The sequence below is a fragment of the Empidonax traillii genome, unplaced genomic scaffold (assembly GCF_003031625.1).
Source record: "Empidonax traillii isolate 1590-97213 ecotype Southwest subspecies unplaced genomic scaffold, ASM303162v1 scaffold68:size1967880, whole genome shotgun sequence".
Lineage (NCBI taxonomy): Eukaryota > Metazoa > Chordata > Aves > Passeriformes > Tyrannidae > Empidonax > Empidonax traillii.
Genome location: NW_020955261.1, coordinates 452069 through 478283, shown reverse-complemented (window position 1 = coordinate 478283; position 26215 = coordinate 452069). Strand labels below are relative to the sequence as shown.

At 40.3% G+C, this 26215-nt stretch overlaps 1 protein-coding gene across 9 annotated transcripts in view; it reads right to left on the bottom strand.

Moving 5' to 3' along the window:
* Positions 1 to 26215, bottom strand: part of MBNL2 (muscleblind like splicing regulator 2) — a 111348-nt gene that overhangs the window by 59223 nt on the left and 25910 nt on the right. For 8 of the 9 annotated variants that reach the window (XM_027880320.1, XM_027880319.1, XM_027880322.1 and 5 more), the window contains exon 2: positions 13669 to 14492. The exons of the other annotated variant lie outside the window; for it this stretch is intronic. In XM_027880320.1, the coding sequence (XP_027736121.1) occupies positions 13669 to 13842 (174 nt within the window). In that variant the 5' untranslated portion in view covers positions 13843 to 14492. The remainder of the gene's footprint in view (positions 1 to 13668; positions 14493 to 26215) is intronic. 9 annotated transcript variants of the gene reach the window in all.

Sequence of the window (26215 nt, the reverse complement as noted above, 5' to 3'; positions counted from 1 at the left end):
GCATACTTTTCCAAACTGTGTTGTACTCTCTGCAGTTTCCTTCCAGTATCTGCAGAGATGCAGGGCACCAGTGTTTACCACTAGGCTCTGCTACCTCACCAGTGTCATGCTCTCTTCTTTTGGGCTGCACTACTCGCATCTCATTTCAAGTGATAAAGTCATCTAAGATCACAAGGATGCTGGGATCAACAAAACCTGTTAGGTATATCAGTTAATTAACCTCTGTTGAACAGAAACAAAATCAATTTGCCACCATTTCTTTATGGCCTCTAAAGAAGCCACACATTTATTAACTTACTGCACTACTTTTTCATTTGATATTTCCACATCTATATCAATAAGTTAACCAACTAAATAGAATTTGGCCATGTATACAGATATGTTATGAATTTATTAACTTTACTTGCTACTTAATTAGCCAGCGATGACATTTTTCATTTCATATTAAAAACTTTCTTCTACTTTCACATCCATGATTCTCGTAAGCTTGGCTGAGATGCACAGCTGCCTTATAGCAAATCAAAGCACATCAAGATACAGCTGACACAGATCACAGTGGATCTTTTTGCAACATCCAGGACTGAAAGGCAAATAACTAATTAGAATGAGCAGCCGTATTCAATTACCTAATAATAAACTCCCTTGCTCATTAAACACATTATATATGTTGTAACAGCTGGCATACTGAAATATCTGATAAAGGAAAACCTGTTTATAGCACTGTTGGTGCTTTAGGGAAAACTGGCTAAATGGGTTTTTTATAGTAGTACTTGTTTAAAATATCACCTACATGTGGAACAGTAGAGAACTTAATTATACTGCAACAATGTCAGATTTGGGTGAAGAAAGTAAGAGTGAATATCTCTTAGGCCAACCTTGAGTAATTCCAAAGACCATCTTACTCCTGCACCAGGACACAGGAAGAGCCTTGTGGGCTGCTGTCCCAAAAACAAAATGAGATGCCATGAGCTCAGGATAAAATGGCATATGGTTCTTACATAAAGCATAGTCACCTTTATTTCCAGGACAGTTTTCTTTTTTTCTCTTAAGTGGCTGCCTAAAGAAAAAAATGCCTCAAGAAACGTAGCAGCAGAGATGGCAACAGCAAACTCTCTCCTTCCAGACGAGCTTTCATCACAGACTCTATAGTGTAATATCTTCTCTTGCTCTATCTTACTGCCTGAGTAATTTCTGTGGTGCTTTCTAGACAACAGCCAGCTTCAGTGAGGAGTATCACCTTCCCCACCTATTATCCATCAGCCTTTCACTGCCTTGCACACCTATCAAAAATAAGACCTCAATCTGCATTCGTAATGGAAGTTCCTTCTCCCTGAAGAAAAAGAAGTCATGGAAAGTACCAACGACTCAGTAAGATAAATCTGCTATTTGAAAAGATTGAATATGGAAAATATCATGAAAACTATGCTCAACAAGCAAGTGGAGGCTAAAGGTAAGAGGGAACGCCTGTAGGCTACTCCATGCCACAGCTCTGCCCAGTACAAAGACTGCATCATTAAACAGGTAGTGCTGCAAGCACTGAAACAAAGGAAGGCAGGGGTTTTACACGTTGAATTGCAAATCCCAAACCCCAGCTTCCTTGTGATTAACTGTATTTTAAGGATCACTTCTTGCCTGCACTCTCTAAGATCCTCTTCCATTTGGAAGGGCTTATAGGACTCTCTCTCTTTCTCCACTCTAGTATTAGGCTACCTGTTTTTAAAAAACTTGTAGGAACTTAATTTCCTTGAGACAATGATCTCTTTGTCTAATATGGTTGAACCTGGCCAGTGGGTTCAGAAGTTAGCACAGAAGGAAGGACAGGGAAGCTGACTGACTGTGTAAGCCTCATTTCCTCAAGAATCCAGGCTAAAAACAATTATAGCCAGAAGGTTCAATTAAAGAAGGAGTCTCGTAGTCGTTTCCTGCACTTCAAACACAAACTGGTTCATGCATACTAATCAGTTAACACAGCTCTCACTGAAGGAATGAGAGTTTTGCAGCAAATTAATATTTATATTGATTTATACCGAGAACTGTGGCAGGCTGGAACTTCAACAGCATCAACACGTTCATCAGGAAGCACACAATCACTTTCATACTAACACTGTCATTTACAGATGCTTACAGTATCTCCATAGCTGTATCTACACACCTTCAACTCTGCACATGCAAATCGCATACCTCCATTTTTAGTAACACTAACATATATGGAATCACCAATGCTTCGAAGCACACAGGTAAGGCAAAATGCATTCGAGGAATAGCCTGCATTTTCATGACACTCATTATTATCCACTACTTTAGGAAAATCACCACTGAGATACCGTTTGAAAAGCAAATATTTTTTCCCCCTTTTGAATCAGAAATCAATTACATGCATATTTGATGGCACTTGACATATGTTCATATGTTCACATCTGCAAATAAAGTAATGGAGGATTATATGTCAGGGGAACGGGATTTCTTTGTTGTAACTTCCATGTTTTTTTCAAATGCATATTCTGGCTAATTTCTAGCTTTAAAATCTTCAAGAAGCAGCAGGTTGCTGTTTAATTTAAATTTGCAAAAGGTTGCCCATCTTTTTATTTTCAAATAGGCTGAGTTCACTATCATAACATTCCTGGGCCCAGAGTTTTTCTTTTCTATCATAGATAGCACAAAAAGAGCCCAATTACATGGGTCACAACTATTTCAAATAAATGAATTTGCATTAGCTGCTCATGTTACTAATGGTGAACTATAAATTACGTGCTGAAAATGTTCATCCCCTTCTTGGTCTCGACAAGGGCATTCTTCTTCTACAGAAGATAGTTTTTTTCCTGGGAAACCTATACCCCAGCTTTCCTCTTAGCTAGGTCATCAGTGTGGCAAATGCGCTGTCCACCTTTTTATTCAAAGCAGTTGACGTCAGGGTTTCCAGTTAGTAAAAGAGCTAACACCACCTCTCAAGAAGGGCTTCACTGTTGCCACAAAGAAGTCATCAGGACCATTTGGAGCACTCTGGGATATCCTGGACTGCTGCATGGTGGCAGCAGACATAACACATTCCTCTGATGTGTCACTGAAAAGCCATCAAGACTATGCTAGGGAATCTAAAATAGAATCAGATGCTTCTAACTGGGCAACTGAATCAAGCCCAAAGACTCATGTCCTATCCACAACAAATAAGTACATAATTATTTTAAAGTGATGGCCTAATCAAGCAAGTGATCTTAGGGAAGAAAAAAGCATTATATGTCTCTTGACCTTCACGTGTTATATCTAGCTTAAAAAGCTGGCTTTTGTTCAGTGTTCTACTTGTCTGTGGCTGAAGGCTAGGGGTCTGTTTGATAACAGCCAGTGTGGCTTGCTCTAGTGTCTGACATGCTTGATTTTATTTTTTGGCTCACCAGGAATCAACAGAGAAGGTCCCAGCAGCTCAGTTAGCTTTTGAATCACCATTGGACAGCTCCTACAGCCACTGTGTATCTTTACAGGTGCCACTAGACTACATTCAGTAAGCTCCTCTCCTGAAAACGTCAGATGGTAAATGAGCCCCTTCAATCAGAGGCATAGCTTCGCTGTGGAATGCTCAGGACCCAAACTGAATTTCAAGCAACAGCAAATAAATTGAGTTTTTACAAAGTTTAAAAGTTGCCTGGCCTATGGGACATGCAGGTGAGGTGGCAGCAGCACACCTGAGGGGCTGCTAGCCCAGGCCATGCATGCAGCTACCATGACATTGCATACAGTATATCCCCTCACATTTGAGCCAAGCAGTCCTGTCAAGAAGCAAGAGCTGAGAACTTGTAATGCCTCATGAAAAAGGGTACATTGACACTGTAGTGACTGCACCAGGTCACCTGTCAGTCAGGAGCATGGCATCACACAGTGCCGTGCTGTGGAGCAATGCAGGAGCTCCCAGGGTGACAGCTGCCCACAGGGAGCAGGACGGCTCTCTTGGCCCCTTGAGCCACCAAGTGCACACAAGGGTGCTGCACCACAGCTGCTATGTTCCTTACCTGTATTCATACAGTTTTCCACTTATTTTCTACTTCTTTGATCTTTACTGCTCAATGATTTGATCTTTTGGGGCTATCTGACTTTTGAGGCACTGCTCACAACACCTTGTCATACAACTCATTAACAAAGCAGATGAGAAGACAGTTTCTTTTCACCATCCTTAATTTCTTCTTTATTGCAGTCAAGACCTTGCAGAAATCTAATCCCAAGTGGCAGAGAATGCTCACAGCCACAAGGCAAACATCAGTGAGGAAGAAAAGAGATGCTTATAATTTCCTCACACATTTCAGTTGTGGAGATTGAACTTCACAGCAAACTTTCAAAGATGTGCTCTAAGATCTTTAAAACCACAACAGCTTTCCTTTTATTGCAATAGGTTTCCAATAAAGTCCATCTCCTCAAAAACAAGGTGCCAGTCTTCATGTGAGGAGACAGAAGTTGGGAGAGGGGTACAGTTGTAAAACAGACTTGCAAATAAACTCCCCAATCCTTATTGTGTTGATTTTTAGATTTAAAATATCTTTCCAGCGCTGGGGATGACTTGGACTAATAGGAAGACAGGTTTTGTCTGTGCTAGGCTTTTCCATCAGGAAGCTCTCTGCATCTCAGCACAACCCTGTCTTTTGTATTTTATGATGCAGTCAAAGTATAACAGCTTGGGAAGAACAGCTGACGCCTGAGCTGAGAGAAAGCTACGTACACAGGGCCAAGAGAAAAAAACCTCCTGGAATGAAAGAGGAACCACCTGCCAGAAAAATAAAGGAGTAGGTGGGGAGACCTGGAGAGAGCAAGCCTGTGGGAACAGTGAGTGACCTGAGTTAATAGGGAGTGTGGGGGAGGAGTGGGCAGTGAGCAATTGCTCTTGTGTTCAAAATCCTAGTGATGGGATGAGTCAGAGACTCTGATTGAATTTTGCCTTCACTACACCCACAAACTGGTTATTATAAGGCTTAGGGGAGCATGGATTGGTGCAGCAACAAAAACTACACAGTGAATTGATGGGTATATGAAGCACCCCCAAGTGACCAAAAATCTGAAGAACATCTGCTAAACATCATGCTCTTTCATACAAGGTTTTCTGTGGCTCTAACTAATCTGCCTTGCTGCTCTTCTTCATGTAATTAAACTTAGACTGATAACCAAGTAGCAGCTGCATCTGACATGAAGGGGTAGGCAGACTACATGGGAATGCTCTTTGCAAGTTTCTTCTGGAAGCAGTAAGCTCCAAGAGTTAACTCAATCCAGCAAGACAACTGCCCAGGAACAATTAAATATTCCTTTAGTCCTTCAGGACAACATAATTCAGTGAACAAGAAGACAGATTTGTATTACCTCCTTCCATGACTGTTCTTTAACTGCTTTTGCTTTCAAACATTTCTGCTCCTAGTGCTCATCATCCTACCCGGCCAGGGGCCAGGGGACCTGCTCAGCAAGTTCTAACACTGTGAAACCAACAGTGGAAACCAACCAGTTACCTGCTGATAGCGCCCACTCGCTCACACTGGGCAGCCCTAACAGGCCAGAGGAGGCAGAGGCTGCTGTGACACATCTCCTGCTCGTGAAAACTGTCTGCTCTGGCCATCGAGAGGCTTTGCCACTGGACTGCACCATAGGGAACAGGGGCTTCCAGTGACTTCAGAGGGTCTGGGTAACACAGTGATCAGGTAACCAGCCAGATTCACCCTTGAGAATGGAACTTAAGTTAGAGCAAGGTGTATAGTTTTAAAATCTGGCAGGTCGGGTGGTGACAGGTGATACTAGCGACAGCCTGGAGAGCTTCATGTTTTTGGTGCTGCTGCTGAGAGACAAATGAGGAAACAAAACAGGGCCTTGAAGGAGACACCCTGCTTTTCTAACAGGCTTTGTAGTGAACTTCAGCCGGTTCAACTTCTCTGCTTTTCGTAGCTCCAGTTTGAGGGCAGAGACATGGGCAGCAGGTTAGGACTTGCTCCTCTGAGCTGACTTGATGACTAGTGCCCCTCTACCACAGAGGCCAGCCCTCCATTCAGCCCTGGCAGTCCACAGGGGCTCTTGAAGCTTAAGTGCCACAGGCAGCTGGGATGAGCAGAGCCTTTGCTCTGACACAGATGAGAAATGTCCCTTTCAAAAGAGAGACAAACCCTAGAGAGAAGCATGGTCCCCTCTACAATGAGCAAACATCCACAGCCTTTTAATAAAAATTTATTAAAAAAAAAGCACTAAACACCATGTAATACAACAGTTAAAGGCTTACTGCAGTTCCTCTCCTAACCAATTTAAGACAAGCTCATGGATTTTGAAGTGTATCAGCCCAGCAGTTCAGCTACTTGCTTTTTAATCTTATTTCCCTTTTAACCCTTCCAAGCCAGAAGACCTGGCATGGAGATAGCTGCATGAATAGACAGAAGGAAAACAAACAGGAAAAAGGAAGTGTTGTGCCTGCTGGGAGGACTACAGGGGAACATTCAAAAATAAAAACAAAGTTTGTTTTCAGAAAACAAACAAGAACAGGTGATTGAGCACAGGGAATACTAAGGAGTCCCTAAACTTAGAGATAAGGGAGGGGTCTTCAAAAAGAGATTGCCCCTTCTTAAACTTCCTTTATCTCAATTTATGCAAGATGGTGCTGCCTAAATTTGTAGTTTCATCTTATATTTAATGTAGTTTCCCCCTTTCCTTTGAATCAATTCAAACAAGCTGCATGGCTGCATGATTGCCTGAACAGAGATAAAAATGGGGAGCTAGCTGTGATAGGACACATGCCTGGATGTAACCCTCTCTTTTAAACAGCTGCTCACAGTTGCACAGGTTAGGTATAAGGAGAAATAGTGTCGCAGGAAATAGGATGGCGTAATTTCATGTAGCATCTGACACCTTGCACTTTAATCTGTGCCCCAAAATTGCCATAATCTGAAAAAGCAGGGTCTTTGGGAATCACACCTGTCCTGGGAACAATATTTTCACAAAGTAGATTTAAAACAACGAGCTTTCTCTCATGAGGCTTCCTTTGATCTCACCAGGGAGAAACATACCTCCTCCAGAGAGGTGTCCGTTGAAAAAACCCACCCAGATTCATCCTTAGGACAATGCACAGGAGATTCTCTTCTGCTTTTACAGTGCAAGAACTGGGGGCATCCATGAGACAAGGAGGTTTGGAAAGAACAACAGAAGTTGGTTTCCACGTGGTACATAATGACGCTGTGGAAGTCCTTGCTGTGACATGCTGTGGGTGCTGGAGGTGTACGTGGTTCAAAAAACAGCAGGGCAAATCCAGTGGAAAGATGGTCACTGAGAGCTATTGGGTACAAGCATACCATGCCTGGACAGCACACCACAAGGCGCCAGCAGAAAACTCCAGGGAGCTATTGCATGTTTACAGACCACCTCCAAGATATCTGCTACTGGCCATTACTGGTCACTGGTCTAAGTGGGGCTTAGGTCTGCCCCAGTGTGGCCATTGATATCTGAATACAGATGGAGCCTACAGAGTTAACTCTCAGTCATCTAAAACTGGCCTTGTTTGACCGTTTCTCTTCATGCCCACACTTTGCAGCAACTTAGGCACATGAAGACTTCTGCCAGGTAGTGTTCTCAGACTACCTGGAGTTTATTGGACTTTTTACAAGAAAAAAACAGAGGAAAAATAAAGGTTTTGCTCTGCAAGAAGAGTGAGATCTGGATTCTGCATTCTCCACTGGATAGTTTCACCCCACAGCTTCCACATTCCTAGAGCCCACAGCTACTGAAACAGGCAGCCTATATTCTGCTGAAACTGGGTCACTGTGCAGCAAAGCAGGCAAAATTCATGGGCCCAGAAGGTATAAGCCACTCTGCTGCCCAAGAGAAATCACTTTGCCCATTTCAGTCATTCTTTCCCACAAGCTGCAGGCACAGTCCTTGAACTCACCTTGTTTTTGAACAGTGTCACACCACATAACCAGGTGATGGGCAGAAATTCAGCCAGCTAGGACACTATAAACATCCATTTAAATACTTTCTAGTATAGACAAAACTAGCCAATACCCTTTCCACACTCATCTATAGTCTGTCCAGAATGCCTTACCTGCCAAATATGAGCAGGTATTATCTACTTTCAAGTTTGAGATGAACCTCAGTCCCTGACATTTGTAAAACATTTAGATCCACAAAAGGAACCACAGGATAGCAAATGAATGCCTGCTCTGAGCTCATTCTCGTACAAACAGCCTGCTCACTTTACAAAGACATTTTCCCCCCTTTTTCTAAATAAAGCTGAGGCCATCTTAAACAGATTATTTTCAGTTCCAGATATTTCAGCAAAGTGGATATTCCTAAAATTTCTCTTTTTTTTCCTGTAACCCCTTTAACTTGGTAAGCACGTCTCTGTGTACAGCTTTCAAATACTTTTTATTTTGTGGTGCCAAATGAGACCAGATAAGCATATTATTAAAAGGCTTTCATGAAAATGCAAATGAACAGTTCACAGTAGTCTGCTGGCTCAATAAATAGAAGAGTTTGAAGTGTTTAGACACTAGTAAATAGCTAAAAAAGATACAGAAAATGTTATCTGTAGCCCTAAAGAAGCTTTTGCTTCCTTGTTACCACCATAAAACTTGCAATGACAGTATCTTCAAGATACCTTCTCTGTTATCTGTATTAGCTTAGACAACATATACTTCTAGTAGACAAACTGCAGAAAGGTTATACATCTGAGCCAAGAAATAACATCAGGATTGAAAATCCAGACTTGCCTACGAACACAAGAGTTAACTCCCAGCAAAATGCACATGATCATATTTTCTTCTCTGCCAAGCTTTTCCCCTTTCCCCCTCCTAAACATCACCATTAATTTTAATGTTTTTTCTTTTTTAAATTCCGATTCAAACACAGCAAAGTTTTGCATGTTCTTGTCCACACACATTAAGTTATATATTAGTAGTCCTGTGAAAGGATTTCGTTCTTTAGTGCTAGCAGGACAAGAAAGCCTTGAAAACAGGTTTGCTTATAGTGTCCAACTTGGAGGGATCTAAATGTTATACATTAAGTGTCATACATCCATGTTCTTCACTTTTAAATTAAGCTATTTGAACCTAGGCAGAAGTACAAAAATATAAATGAAGCAGTTCCTGAAATTAAAACTTTCCTGTTAGACAGATCACTTGACCAACCCTTTCAAAGGCATCAAAAGGAGAGCCTGTAAGGCCTCCAAAAATGTTTCAGGAAGGTTTAAGGCAGAAGACAAGGTTCTGGCTTTGGCAGTGCTTCCTCAGCACTCTGTATCTTCCCACCCACTATCAGAGCTCAGGGCTTTGCCATGAAAGTTCCTCTTCATTCACCTCAAGCACAGTCAACCAGATTAGCCCGGAGATACTTTCATCCTCACATTAAGCTCTGCAAGGTCACTTGCCCAGTAGAGTTTTGGGTGTGCCTGTGGAGCCACACTGGCTGGCTAAGTCACGTGAGGCTTCTGCAGGACAGAGCCCTGTTGCTGGAGGCGATGTTGTGGCCAGCTAACAGGCAGGCATCTGTCCAACTGCTGCATCCATCATCCAACTTGGTGCACAGGGATGATCAACCTGCACTCATCCCAAAAACGCCCCAGTCAGAACAGACTAGACTCTGTCCTTCACCAAAGAGGGAGAAACAAATGCTGAGCTGCATCTCAGAAGCCTATGCAGCAGAACCTGGCTTGAAACCAGAAAGTTTCTGGCCTGAATCTGACCCAGGCTCATTAGTCTTTAGCTATTTCTGTCTAGCCTGGAGCACCTCACAGATGAAGGATATTCAGAGCCCAGACAGTCTTCAACAGCATTTTAGATGCTTAAAACTGTAATCAGTCCAACGCGTTGCTGTTGCAACTTTTGCTGGGTTTAAAGTCAAGTATTGCAAGGACAGGTATTGGGAGCCAAAAATCCCTTCTCAGTTAAAAACAAACAAGGTCTGTTAAATTATGTTGACCTTTTACCTGGAACCACTGGACCTACAAATATACTTCTTTAATAAAATTTTGGATTCTGATGCAATTATGTTAATCCAGAAGCCCAGCTTCGGGCCACAGTACTGTCACCACCAGAAGTGACCCAGTGCTCTGCTGGTGCCACACAGTCCCCCCCTTCTGCAGCAGCAACTTAGGTTCCCAGCCTGGGGCACTGCACAATCACAAAGACAGCAGTGGGAGCACAAAGGAAGACATGGCACAGCATAGAGTCAGGTGTCCCTGGCTGGGATTATATTCTTCAGTCTTGAAGCCAGCTTTTGCTAGCTTAGAAAAATCCTGAGGCTCTGGGCAAGTCAGTGTGAAGGTGTTTCTGGTCACACAGTCACAGGATAGTTGAAGTTGAAATGGTTCTCTGGGTATCATCTCGTCTACCCCCTGCTCAAGTAGGCCACATGGAGACAACTGTCCAAGGACCATATTCCAGACAGTTTCTGAGTATGTCCAAGGATGGAGAATCCACTACCTCTCTGGGCAGCCTGTGCCAGTCCTTGGTGCGCAGTGACAAATTGTTCCCTGATGGTCGGAGGGAGCCTCCTGTGTTTCAGTTTGTGTCCATTGCCTCTTGTCCTGTCACTGGGCAGCACTAGACAGAACCCAGCTCTGGCCTCTTTGCACCCTCCCTGCAGGTATTTATATACATTGATAGGAGGCCCCTGAGCTTTCCCCAGGCTGAACAGTCCCAGTTCTACCAGCCTTTCCTCATGGGAGGGATGCTTCAGTCTCTTTACTGTCTTTGTGACTCTTCACTGGACTCTCTCCTGTAGCTTCATACTGGTGCTCTGGCAGCCTAATCCAGCTGGCAGATACTGATACCATGCTCACTTGTCTGCTCTGGAAATCTGGAAAGAAGATGGCATGCAGGGGAGCATATGTCCCTACCCAAAACAGGGGCTCTTTTGATCAATCTGCATGTAAAGGAGAGTCTGTCTCAGAGTGCCGTATCTTGTGTTTGACTGACTTCTTAGGGAGCAGCTGTTAACTACCAGGCACCACCTAAATGTAAAATAACTCCATCAGAGACTAAAAAAAAATTCTGTCTTGCCTGGGTAGATGTTTATTCAAAAAGACTCAACATACTCGCTATAATTTATTTCTACAGCAGGTACACCAAATCAAGACAGTTAAAAGGCTAAGTCTCCAATGCTCTAGATGCTATGTAAATAAATGCTAAATAATTGCCTGCATTAAAATGTGGTTCAGTGTTCAGCAAGGCAAACAGCTCTTGGGTTTTTTTTAAATTAAATTCTGATTTTATCTAAAATTCTAGATGGTTCTGTTTGTTTATTTACATGAAAAGGTATCCCTCTTGTTAAGTGCCTTACTCTGAAACTGTATGATTAACACCAGTATTTCCAAAAGCTACGCATCAAATAGGTTTATTTGACTAATGACCTAAGTCCCTCAACCAGCAATATACACAAACGGAGCTAACCAGGCACATTCTTGCTGTACATACGTGGATTTACAAACACTCTTCCGAATAACTGAGACAATGGCTGTGAGAGCACCAGTCAGTACAGCCCAGAGTCATGCACTCGCAGTGATCCCTGACAGCTTCCTGTGTACTGCGGGGTCAGGTAACACACCAAAACTAACAGCTCCCACCCATGCTCACAGGCAAGGAGCTGCAGGTGACGGCTCTGTCATCCCATTATTGGATCTCCCTCTGCGGGCAGCAGGGTTGGTGGGAACAAACCTGTACCTCCACCTCTGCTGCTTCAAGCCACAATCTGGCTTCCTGGTGTAATCCCAAGTTTATCAGCAATTTAACCCACTAGACCCAACTAGAAGACACAAGACAGAAGGCACAGTTGCATGCTCCCTTCTGCCAGCTGGGAAGAGGGTGGTGATGGGCAGCAGGACAGAGCAACACCAGTTCAGCCACCAGAGCTGGGCTGGAGTGGGTTGGCCCCTCGAGGCAGATGTCCTCCCACACTAGGACAAAACACGGCTGCTTTCTTTAACTACATTTTTTTACACGATTTTGGACTTCTCTACACTGAGCAATGATGCTGGTTGTCAATAAGTTATCCACTGTGATCCCTCAGGATTTCTCTTCATGGTATTATAAGCTTAGTCTATGACTCCAGTTTTTATTCACAGGCAATAACCCTCCCTGAAAAAAGGTCTCCATCTTAAAAGCTGGCACTTCCACTGTCAGTGCCAGTGCTACCAGGGACAGCAATTCTGTCCTTGGGCATCAAGGACAGGTGCATCACTGCTTCAACCAGGATGATGCAGTGGCAGTAGACCCACCTCCCTGCCAGTCCAGGAGTGATAGAGCCCTGCTACCTGTGTCCAGCCTCCCAAGCCCATCCCTGAGTCTTTACAATAGATAAAAATAGCACATAAAAAAACCTTCTACTGACCTGCTTATTTTTTGTAAAAGTGGAGTACTGCCCACTTGCTGCAGACACTAGTCTGCCTGTTTCAAAAAAAAATGATCCCATTGGCAGACAACCAATATACGAGAACATCTACAAAGAAGCTGCCACAGTTTATCAGCAGTAATCCATGGATTAAGGTCATTAATAGCACTCGGTGACATACTGCCATGACTCCAAAGGTGCTCTCCTGGCTTACAGGACATACAAAACATAACCCCCTCACAAACATTTCCCGAGATACTTTCTTCTAAATCTTCAAAAGACGAGAAGAAATGAGAAAAAGCAGAAGGAAGATATCTAGCACAGTGTCTTGCACTGTTAAAATGAAAATAAACAACCCTGAATTGTCCTCTCTTTCACACTGATGTTTTCAAAGTAAGAGAGTTCTTGTTAACTGAAATTTTGATCCTCAGAGCTAAATTTAAAAAGCAAGGCAAGATATTCTCCCATGCCCAGAAGATAAAGCCACAGCTAAAACTTTCAAAATAAAATCTGTAATGCTCAATTCTGCCCTTTAATTATTTATATGAAATAAGCTTTTTCCTTCTGTTGACACAAGAACACAAATATATTGTCATCAAAAACACTGTGTACTCCTCAAATCCCATGGGGTTATTAATCTTCTTTTATGCAGTACATGAAGTATTTTCACAGAATCTTTAAAATAGTTTTCCGAAGTGTGCATGATGTTGTTAGGAAATCAGAAGAAGCTGATGACCTAACAACATAATTGCTAAATATCCTCCAAAGGAGAGAATCCCTTCACTCTGTTCTAAACTTATTCTCCTATCTGCACTATCCATACATGTAATAACCAATGCTATTTATTTATCTGAGTCTCCAATACCAAGGGAAAACAATCTGTTGTGTCAAAATTGAAGTAATGGATAGACTTTTCTTACTTCTGTGGATCTGAATGAAAGAATCTGCACTCTTTACATATGATTTGTTTCATTAGGACTCTGGGAATGGCCTAGTACTCTGTCACTGTGTATTTTCATTTGCCATGAAACAATTATAATTCATAAACTGTACCCGCGAGAATACAATAGTCCTACCAGCTGGAAGCAATCCTGTATTCCACAGTCATATGCAATTTTTGTAAACAACATAGTGACGCTTGAAAAAAGAAATCCTTAGAAAGAAGTCTTAAAAACTTAAATAAACAAACACTATGACAAACAACATTTATTTTAATATACATCTTACCAAGAACAAACCACTTTCTGATTAACCTGGTTTAGTCATAACTCGTCATTTCACATTTTACTTTCAGTACGATGTAGTAGCATTTTCACTACACATGCAGTTTCTTTTCCTTACCTTTAAGGAATCAAAGCAGGCAATAACTCTTCCATTTTCAACCTGGCAACTTTTAGGGGGGTGTGCAAATTTGCATTCTTCATCAGAGCGTGAACAAGTTCCCCTCTGAAACTGCCTGCACACTTCTAATGTCAGCCATTTTGTATCTCTTACGGGAGTAACATTCAATGCCATGATGAAAAGTTGATTTTGAACTTGTAAGTTGCTGTCAAGTGAATGATGCTGAAGAAATTTCCAAAATGAATGAGAGAGAAAAAAAAAAATCAGAAAAAAAATAACTTCAATTCCAAGTGAAAAGAAAGTTAAAAAAACCCAAAACAAAACAATTGGGAACAATTAATGATGTCCAACACCCACAAAGCAGAATAAGCAGATAAAGTTTATCAGCAAGAAGTCACTCATCAATCATTAAGTCCCACTTGTAGACTTTTGGCTGGGAAAATGCATGCTCAGTTGCATTTCTATCTGTAAAACACGTGGGTTTGTTGATTGTAATCACGGATGCACCAGTTTTAAGCCAAGGTCCATCAGTGCAACGGCACTCCTTGATAGAATAGAAGTCCTCTGACGGTTGCTTGCCGGTATTGATTGCACGAGAAAAGCAATGCTGTCATTTGTTCATGTCCCAGGAATAATAATAATTCTTCTTTTTCTGCTTTCAGTTTCCCATCAACTAATTGGCAAATGGAGATGGCTGAGGTATCTTCCACCAGGTGTAAGGTGAAGGCAATGTCTGGCTGGCAAAGACAGGATTTTGAGAACACGGGCGTAGCAGTCCTCGCTCATAAAAGTGACTTGGCAAAGGCACTTTTTAAGTCACTGACCTGACAAAACAAATACAGCATCAGTTCACGTGCAACTCATTCAAATCAACATTACGAAACCAATCGTCCCTTTTTATCAGATTATAAACATTTAGCCAATGTTCATGTGTATTTCTTCGGAAAAAAAAAAAAAATCATCCTCCTTCATGAAGTTACACGAGACTAGGGAATAACCATTTGAAACACATACTGCAGTAATATTCTAGGCAGCAATCCAAAAGTTGGGAATGATTTAAATAGATGAATGTGGCAGACACAATAATTAGGCACGCTGGTTGTGAAACAATTCAGTCTGAAGTGCTTAGTCTCCAAAACAATATACAAGAACCTGTTTCCATGAATTTATCACTTGGCCCTTTAGATTGTGTTACTACATATAAGTTGTTACTCATTATTTGCTCTTCCTTAAAAATGAGAATAGTAGCATTCTGTTCAATTTTTTTGTCTCTCCCTCTGTTTCTCAAGGGAGAACAAAAAAAAACCAAAATACTGTCATTCCAAAATTACAAGGGAAAAAAACCTCCATATTCAGACAATAGAGTTAGTTTCCCCGTTAACCTAAAGGCTGCTTCATAAAGGCTTCATGAAAGGACTCACCACTAAGCCATCATTCTATAATGAGTCCTTTCTAATATGAAGCAGTCATTATCTAAATATTCCTTTGATTTAATTTACTTTTGTGTACCTTTATAAATAAATCATTCAGCATCAAAACTCAAGACCTAAATACGGTACTTAAGCTATTTGGGTATTTCATAGAAAAACAGATCTGAAAATCAAAGGGTTAGATACTACAAATATTTTTAATCACTAAATATATTTTATATATATAAAACAACACCAAAGCCATGGACATGATGTTTTCTTCTATTCAGCTTCAAAGGAACGCAATTTTTACTTTGCAAATACCAGCCAAAAACAATTGATAGATTATTTTTGAGCGAGAAAAAAGGAAAGGGGGACAGACTGGAATAAGAGAGATTTTAAAATGAATCAATAAAAATAGCTCTAAAAACACTGTTACCTTTTACCTGCCAGAACAATTACCATTCTGTGCTTGGATTCATCTGTCTTAATTGAAGTCAATATTGTTAGTAATGTGAGTAAGAATTATTCACACATAGTTTCAGGATCAGATCCCAGTTCTGACTTTTAGGTCTTAATATCAAAAAGCTTTTCTATTGCTTAGCAATGCTATCAGAAGGGGTTTTACTATGTGGCCAACACTTACACCAAAATTTGCTACTGCTGGCATGAATAGAGGAAATGCAATGCTAATTGCTCAAAAATTCAGTTTCAAGTCCAATGTGCAATAAGATGCGTCTCGATGACACTCAGCTAGCTTCACTCAATCATAAAGAACAGTGAGGTGCAAGAGAATTAGAACAATTTAAATAATTCTATGCAATTATCATACAGTACGTGAATTAAAAATTCCTCAAATTAAATATTCCATCGATGTTGTTCAACAGCACCAATGAAGAGTGAGATTAAGCTGAAGCCATACAAAGAGGTGAGAAAACACTTCTAACTGATGAAAAGGAAAGAGAGGAGGAAAACCCAAGAGAGCCTCTCCATAAGAGCTTGTTGAACTGATAGCTTGTTGGGCTGATGATTTAGCTGGCTAAATGTAAAAGAGGAAATACTCTCCCTGGAGCCACACATTCCAATTCAGAAATGTCAGTAATGGTTTTCAGTAATAGATGCAGTAGACAGACTGAAATTCTGGAAAAAAGGTAAATGTTATACGGCACACTGCTGAAAGTCACAAGCAGTAATACACTGCAGGGCTGCATACCACTAAAATTGACAAAGTTGTTTTTCGAGTAGTAGGTGTTAAGACTGAAAAAAAACCAGACATCTCACACAGCAGCAAAGCAAATAGCACACAATATAGAAATTGAAGTAGGTATGGTTTAAAAAAAAAAAAAAAAAAAAGGTGCACAGCAGGATCACATAGAAGATTTGTGAGACTGCAGCAAGAATTCATACCAAAAAGCATTTGGGGGTGGAGGGGAGAAGAGTGAAATACAGTGTCACCCTATTCCTTATCTTCTTGCTATATTAAGATCTTCTAAAGAAAATGAAGTATAAAAAGGTCGTCTCAAAAATCCATGTCTTGTCAAACATAACAGCACTATCTGATTTCTCAAAAGTCATCAAGTGCTTTGGTAGTTTCTACTGGTGCAAGCTTAGGAGACAGAGCTGAGGCCTTTCTGAAGGAGGCTATGCCTTCAGCAGGAGGTAAGTGAAAACACGGTGAGGTTAGAATAATTTGCTTCATCCCTACCACTCACATGACCTACGGGTTCTTGACCACATCCTAAGCAGCTGTCATAACTCCTCTGCCCATCACCTGCACCAGGAGGATGCAGGAAGAGATGGCATCTTGAAAGCTTGAACATGAGGGAAGCAAAACAAGGAAAAGGGGGAAAAAAGACGTTTGGGTAATAAAATTATGGGAGGAGCCAAGGAATGCAAAATTCAACAGAGAAAGGGAGGGAGAGATTTCACTGGAAATGAGTAAAAAAAGAAAATGAATATGGAAGAAAGATGGAGGAAGAATGCAAACACTGGGGGAGAGCAGAGCAAGAAGAAATTTCAAAAGGAAAGCAGAAGAGACTGTGGTTACAGGAGAAAATCTGGCAGTTTGGTTAAACAGGGAAGTAAACAAGGGGAATTAAAATGATATGTACATAAGAAAATACAAAAATAATAATAATCCTCAATAAAATGGTCACAGGCATTACTAACATCAAAGCTCACCCTGTTGCAAAACCCACCCATCTGGAGAACACCAGGGCCTTCAGCAAGTGCGAACTCCGTTCTTCCTTCCACTACTTCTATTTATGTCCCAACATATCAGCCAAAGCTAGCTGGCCTGCCAAAACCAATGGAACCTCACCAGCCTAGAGTTCTCGGTACCAACACCATTCCCTATCCAAGCAGAAGGTTTGCTCTTTTGTTTGTTTGGGGGTTTTCTTTAGTTATTCTGTTGCTACTATCATTAACATCCTAACTGGAGCCCTGTAGCTAAACAAACTAGCAAAGCTTACAGACTGACAACTGAGATACAAAATGTTCTGCCCGAAGCTGAAGAAAGTACTCAACGTAAGTATAAAAGAAGAAATATTGTTTGGGGTTTTTTTACAACCATTACTGTTTATTTTCAGTATCTCACACATTTAGATTAATGGAATTGATCCAGAATACACACTTACAAATGCAGTTTTTTGTATGCTAAATTATATAAATTCATGGACATGTGTCTGTAAAAACTATTTAGCTTTAGATCCCTCTTTTCAGATAAGCATTACTTCCATTTTGCGGAAAGCCAGTAAGGCACAGAAAGTTAAAAAAAGGCATAGACAGTTTAAAAAAAAATCCTTTAGATTATTAAACTAGACAAAGCACATAGACACAAGGAGCCCCCAGAAAAAGTTCTCATTCTGAGGAACATGAGGCAGCCAGTATCTTTAAGAATTGCAAATGAGCACAAAACCCTGCCCTGTTACAAACCAGCTGAATCTCTCAGCTGGAAAATAGGAGCTCTTGCTATCTACAAAATATGGGGTGCTCTGGTACAATAGTTTTACTTATCAGACAGGTTACAAGGCAATGGACTATGTAGAATCTGCCTAATGGAGAAGCTGAGACTTCCTGGACAAGTTGTGTTCATGCTTCAGTAGATAACGTATAGTAATGAGTAAAGACCTCATCTTCAAAAAGTCAACTCTGCAGGTGTTGACTTCCAGTCAAGGAGCAGAGTTGTCTACGTGGTCCAACAGATCCTCTAGTAGAACCACGAAGTTAACTCAAAAGGTGTTAACTTTTACACTTTTTGAGATTTAAGCACTCTGTATTACTATTCATCACATTAAAATCTTCAGTAAGAGGTGCCAACACTGGGGCTCAATTTGTTGCTCGTACTGTCAAATTTTGTCAACGTGATCCATGTGTTTCTTCCATAAATACATCAGAAACTCAAGAATTAAAAAGTCTGAAAATCCTCAGTTGTATCTAAGAGGGACTATACAGTCTGATGTATCTAAACTCTTCTTTCCAAGCAAGCCAGAAGAGATGTGCTGAATAGACTTAGCTTTATAAGTTTTATCATTTACGATGCTCTGTTTTAAAAATAAGGAAATAAAGAGGAAAAGAAACAAAGAATCAAACAAAACAAAAAAACCCACCAAACCCACAAAAACTCACTACGCTGTGGAAGCAAAGCATTCCATGTTGTTTCTTTACATCACTAGCAGAGCAGAAACCTGACAGACTGCTGCCCAAATGACCCTGCAGCAGACACCAGGCCCAAAGGATTCCATGTCAAAATTTTAAGGTCTGGCTGGAAGCTGCAAGCCATAGAAAACAGGCTCTCTACCCTTAGACAGGGCTAGCCATAAGCATCACTAGCTTCATGCTCCACAATGTAAGTTCATGAACCAGCAACATCTTAACCACACAGTACCTTAACTCAGATTCTCATGATGTCTCTTTTTGTTCAGGAGATAAACTGACCTTCAGTTTAGCCACTCCCTTCAGCCTGGACCTACTAGTTTTGAATCAGTGATTTTTTTCCTGAGTCAGGTGATGTGTGACAAAACACAACCACCTCCAGATGCCCCAGGACGTCCAAAATCAAGAATTAACCAATGTGCCTTTTTCTCCAGGTGTATCTTCAGACTACTAACAAGCATTGTGTTTCTTCAACAAGCTGCTGCTCCTTCAGTGTTTGACCATACTTGCAAGGGAAACTTGCTTTGTATTTCTCAATGCTTATATACAAAACTCTTCAGTGGAAAGATTCTTTGCATAAGTTTAACATGTAGGAATCATTCTATAACCAGATCAAGTTAAGATACAGATATTTGAAAACTGACATTTACTGAACCCCCATCCTTAAGGCAAGGAAAAGGCATCCAAATCCCACTAAGTTATACCCTGTGTTTGCAGCTGCACAGTGGACTCCACTTTCAAAGCACTCAGGACACAGCCATATATTTAGGAGACACTGGCACACGCTTTAATCTAAAAGATGGTGGGACTTTGCTTCAGTTTTTCAGCTAAACCTCATTTTTACACTCTTAAATGTCTTCCCCCCCCCCTTGTTTGTGCTTTAAATTAGCATTCCAAATTTTAAATACCAATTTAAAGCTATAAAATAGCTTTAAACAGCTTCCAAACAGAAGAGAAGCTGCACACCAAAGGACAGCCATAACCCCATGAGCACACTGCACTGTCGCTTTAAATTCCAACTACCTGTCATTTCCTTGACTCTACTGCGCAGTTTTCTCTTGCCCTCCCCCAGACTCCCTGCAGAGGAAAGCAAGTTTAATCCCAAGCTAAAGCTGGATCCATTATGATCTGCCTCATCAGGTGCCAAATAAAGCCAATGCAGCACCATAAAGCACCCTGCATCACATGTGATGGCCAGCTCAACAGAGACATGGCCACTTGATCATGCCCCACACCTGAAGGAGTAAAGAGCGGAGTAGGCATGACAGAACACCCTCTCTGTGGTTGGTCTGACTCTACTTTGCAAGCTCCTTTAATTAGAATGCTGTATCCCAGGGGACATGTTCCATGTACCTGGAAAGCAAGGCTGGCTCTCAGGCATCATATGCTAATTTAAGCTTCACTGTGTCCCACTAGCCAATACAGAGAGGGTCTCGCATCAAAATATGCTAACATGAATAAAATAAGAAAGTAATTTTACAGACAAATAACATGACAGTTGGCATGCTTGTTAATCACATTTGAATAAATTACATCTTAAAGAAAGAACATGCAAGAGATTTTTGTGTGGTGGATAGGCTTTTCTCATTCCATCAGTTTTTCAGATTAGGAAACAGGACCAGAAGTGATGCAATAGCACAGAGGTATCATTTATCAGTGAGTACAGTTACTATGTCAGCTTTGAGTTCTTCTCTTTAAACCAATTTCTAATATTCATATTTTTTTATATGTACCCTAAGTAGTAAGACTGGACAATGTACACTAGAGCATAGCAGTGTCTTCGCATAGTTCTGTAAAAGGACAGCATTAAAACCAGAATCACACTTCTGGCTCTTCTCTGAACTGTTGTGAAGTCATAAAAAATAATATTCTCTAAATTCAAGAAAAAAGAGAAAACAGGAGAGATTTCCATGAAACATCATCCATTCTTTTGTGGTAAATATGAACAGAAAAGCTTTCTGTCACCATGACATTTGTATGAAAAAACATTCAACTATAGTAGAACATGATGAATGTACTTTCTTCTGTAAGTTTCAAATGAAACTTATAAAGATTTCTTTAATCACTTTCAGGGGGTTTTCCACTTTAAGATATTAAGCAGGTTCCATTTGGCATCGAGCAAACCAGCATTACTCAAACAAGGAAGAAGCCAGAACTGCCCTATCAGAGAAAGCAGCCCACTGGTTTGATCAGGTGGCTGAGAGCCAAAAGTACTAAAAATCTAATCCTGGTTCAAGTATTAATTCGACCTGAACCCAGCTGAAGTCAAGTGTCCTGACTTACAAAAGAACCATTATTTATTTTATTTGCTTGACTTGGAGATTAACTATTGCAACATCTCTCTTTGCCTGTTATACAACCAGAGATGAATACCTGTGAAATGTGATTCAAATATATACTTTACTCACAGACAATCCTAACAACTTTAGTTAAGCTGACAGAAGTCCAGGGACAGACTAGAAAACACCCGTCTGTTTTATTTAAACTGAGCATGACCTTCAAATCAGTTTTGCTAAATGAGCCATATTTTCCTTGTCAAGATCACTAATGTGCCAGGTTCACGCTTTTTAGTATGTCCCACGCTATTTACAGTATGGCAATGAGCTTCTTGTTAAAACCTGCCGGTTCGCTTTGAAGCTGGATTTACAATATAATAACACTAATGTCCTTTGTCCCTGGGGAAGCAGGTGAGGAGGAAGGTGACTGTGAAACAACAGACACAGCCTGGGACCTTTTCAGCAACCCACTATACTACTTTGCTAATCGACCATGAAATATTTCTGCTGAACTTTAGGTCTGTAGATGACTGGAGCGCACAAGAGTATTTTGTAACATCAAAGTGCTTCAAAGTTATGATGAAAAAACTAATGCTTATTATGCTTCTGTTAAAATGCAATTGCAGAAAACAGTTTCTCTTCTTCTAGAAAACTTCTGTTGTTTTGTTGTTTGGGGGTTTTTTAAAATTTATTTATTTATTTTTTACAATGATCTTCATCCTATTCCACTTTACCTTCTCCTCCTCTCTTGGTTTGTACCTTCTTTCACAATCTGTAACTTAAGAATTTTCTGCTTCTAAGTACAAATTAACTTGATTTTATCCTCTAGGTGTATGAATTTTATAAACAGAATTTTGTTCCCACCTTGACAAAAGGGCAAAAGCAATTTCTGTTTCTGTGCCTCGGCAAGCAGAGTTAATCATCCCCGGCAGCAATGACGTTATCACTTGGCCTCTTGTGGACACAAATGTTTTGCTTTTGGCAGAGTGCAGCATGTAATAGCTATTAATCAAACCCAATTCCCCAGGAAAGGGTACCCCAGTCCATTAAGAGCTTCTACCCATACCCAGCTGCAGACACGCATTGTATTTACTTTTTTTAGGACTGTAAAATATTTATAGAAAAGTGTGCTTATGTACTGTGAAATTTTTATAGACTGACATAGAGGGAAGGCGTGATCAAATGACTGTTCTCACCTGCCAAAGGACCGATAACACAGGAGCACAATTTAAAAGAACTCAGACTGTTGTCAATTTTCTATTTTCTCTACTCCAGTTTTGCACTAAGCCAAGAAGGCAGAACTCTTGCAGAAGTATTTGTTTATGTGACAAAGAGCATCTCTTTTACACTGAAAGGCAGGATAAGTCTGAATAAACCAAAGGATTCCATGTAAATTAAGACATACTGAAATCACAAGCTGCACGTGTTTTAAGACCGCCAACAGTATGATTAATAATATACTCCAAAAAATTACCAAGCTCTGGGAAGTTGCATGGCACATCCAAACCAAGCTCCTGAGGCGAGGGCAACAAGAGCACTACCTAATGCTATTAACTCCGACTGCCTCTTATGTGCTAAATCCATTCTGCTGAACAGATTCCCTGCATGGAATCTAAGCAGCATCACTGTTCTGAGATAAAATACCTGCATTTCTGTGTCCTTTTCTCCATTTGCATTTAACCTAAGAACAGGGTAACAAAATGCACAAGGATGACCTGAGCAGGTCAGCCAAAAAGTCGATCTTCCCAAAAGTCTGCAACTATGGCCAATACCAGATATTCACAGAAGAGTGCAGAACCAAGGCAGGCAGAGCTTGATAATTTCCATGAATTTTCTCCCAGCAACCTGTAACTGATGTCTTTGTATTTAATAGGTCTCACCGGATTTTTCTTCCACGGATTTGCCCAATCCCTTTTTTAAATGCTGCTCTGTGAGAAATGTCCTTTATCATGTGTATGGAAAGTAGGATACCAAGAGGGAGGCTCACTGGTTCTCATAATTGTTGACAAAAGCCTAGACTCTCAGGAGAGGAGTGCAGATATGGAAGGAAACACTTCATAACTTCTTTGGAGATTCACAAAAGTTTGAAAACTGCAAAGGGAGCTGGGGAATAAGGTTTCTGATTACAAAACCCCTCAAGAAAACCTGTGTTGTAACCGCTTTTTCATTACCTCCGAGTGCATTAACTAGAAGAGAGAATGTTCCTTTTCCTTCCAGCAAAGGTGGAGCTTGGAGAAAAGCACTTTTGAAACCCACCACAAGAGGAAGAAAGACCAAGACCCCTTCTTCTGCACCCCAAGCTGCATCACCTAGGAACACTTCCAGAAACAAGGCTTTCTTAGTAATATAATGGAGAAGCAAGAAAACCTGAGACCATGCCCAAAGGAGCCCAGAATGCACTCTTACATTCTGCCAAACCTAAAGCATTTAACAACTATCTCAAACACATTTTGGAAGGAGCAACTCATCACAATGGCAAAGTGCTTTCGGAAGGGCAAAGGAAAAACCTCGATAGTGTCTTTAGTACTCAGAGTTGCCCAAGCAAGCCTTCATCACAGTCCATTTTATCACAAGGATTCAATTCCCCTTTCACTCCATTAGCAGCATGCACACAACACACAGCATCAGCTTTATTTACTTCCAAAACTAAAGAAATCCTCATGAAGCAGAACATATGCAAGTGCTTTACTTCTTACATATCTCATGGGACATACTGCAAAGCCTGATTAAGCACCTATGCCAGAATACTTTATATCTTACAGCAGTTAAAAGGACAGAACAGCAAGCCAACTTTAAAGTCACCTATAGAATAGCAGATAATCATCAAGTACTTTCAAAGCAAGTTTAATTTTGTATTTTTTCAATAATGTTGTTAGACTACCATTCATAGTGCAAATGTTTTCTATAACAGCAGCTGAAATCTCCCACTAAAAGCCATTTTTTCAAAGACTCTTCCCAGCTAAGAAGAAACCAGTAGCGGGTTTTTTGGCATGGCTCTGAAGAAAAAAAAAAAAAAGTAGTACTTAACTGATTATTGCTCTCTTCTGAAGGTAGGTTGCCTTTTTGTGTTGTAAACAGACATGGCTTCCTGGTTAATTATCTTTGGTCCTCCAACTCAAATAATGAAAATATTTAATCAAGTTCCACATAAAGATGACAATAAGTAACCTTTTTTTTTTCAAAATTCATGTTATCTATTTCTATGCAAAACCCCCTCCAAAAACAAAAACACCACGACCACCACCAACAAAAACCACAAAATCCAAACAAAACCAACATTTGAAACTTCAGAGGCTACCTGTGTTATATTTGACAATACATGATGCAAATTCTTTCTCTTTGGTATAAAATAAATTTGCATTTAATGAACCACTATTTTGTTGTCAAATAGCTATCACAAATTCAGAACACGAATGCGTTTCCTCTAAAATTGTTTTTTCAACCAGTGGGAAAGAAGCAAAGAAGAGCTTTTTTCCAACTACTTGTAACTTCTGGTGAACTTCTGTTTTCCTGGAAATCTTGAATACTTGTATTTAATCCTTAGGCAAAAAACGGAGTTACAACTGGAAGGAGCACACAGTAACTGTCTGCAGACATTGCTACCAGAGTAAACTTTTTTTTTTCTGATCTCTAGGATGATGAATTTTGGGTTTGGTGTTCTGTATTGCTACTGACCTTCCTTTTTGCTTGAGCACCAATTAAGAAGCACTGACCCAATAAAAATGGGTCATATCGATCTGTTGTTTTGATTTGTGTAACATGTCTCCCTCAGTCCAAGAAGCTCGCCACCCGTCGCCACTTGAAGAAAGTTACTTTTTAACTCAGTTTTATTTTAGAAAATAACCTTTTTTTTTTTAATTTTTTAAGTAAAAGGAGACAAAGTACTTAAACCCAAAAAGGCTACAAAGACAAAGACTTGGAAAGTTTATTAGCCTACAGTAAGGACATCGGATGAGTTCATAATCATTTTTCTGACATGTGCATAGCTCAGTTGTCTGCAACACTAAAGGGGCACATGAACTACATTCATATTTCTGGAAGGGAAAAAAAAAAACAAACCAAACCACAATAAAAACCCTGCCAGTATCTCTGAAAAGCAACTTCAGGATACAGACTATTCCTTTTAACTTCTCTTAGCTTAAAAGTTGAAAAGGGAATGGATTCAGGCAGTTGTACGGACTAGTTAGGCAGAGTTAGTCCAGTACTTCTATGTCCCAGAACCAGACATGCCCCTGCCCTAAATAAAAAGTTTTCTCAATATTTAAATTACAGTCTCTCTATTTTATCTGAGCTATTTATTGTGAAAATAGAGCAGTAGGAAAAGAAGTCTTTCCTACTCTCAACTAGGTGTTGTTGAAAACTTTTCCTGAAGGAAATTTCAGTATCTCAAGGCCTCCTCTGTCTGAAAAGTGAAAATACTGGAGGGGAAAAGTAAAAGTATTTTAGCAACACTGAAAGAATTCCACCTCAACACTTTATTTGCATATGGTTGAATCATTTTATCGTAACTTAAGTGTTATCATGGATAAGCACACAGTTATTCAGGAATGCACTGTAAACTGTGTTTCAACAGGAAAGTTGAAAAATCGAGCTCTTTCATCCCTTGACACAATGAACTGCAATGTGTTTGCAGTGAAAACTGAACACATTTCCCATAAATGTTTTGACAGAGCACTTTTCCAGACCTTTTTCTTCTCTCTCTGCTTACCTTTAACTGCAGAGATTTCTCTCTCCTGCCAGGGACAGCAACACTGCTAAGCACAGCCTGGCATTCTCCAGCACTTCCAAAGCAATGGACTCTCATCTGACACTCAGCACAAGCAACTGGCTTTTGGCAAGAGACAGCTTTCTGCTCACATTGCAGCGGAAAATTTGGACTGATTAAAATAAGTCTTGACATTTTTGTCCTTTTCAAAGGCTTAATTCATTTGTTGTAGTTCAAGCTTAGTCACAAAATGATATTTAAAGCCCTACTTTTTTTTGCACTTTACAATATATATTGTCTTGCATAACTTCTGTGTTAAATCATAATTCAGGAGCTTCCTTTAACAACGTTCAGATATCACCTTGATATACAACACTATTTTTAAAGACAATGTCAAATTTGCTGTGTTACAAAGTAATAAATAGCAGAAAAGGAAAAAAAAAATGGATTTGGTCAAATAAGTAACACTAATAACACTACTCAGAGAAAAAAACTGTCCATGT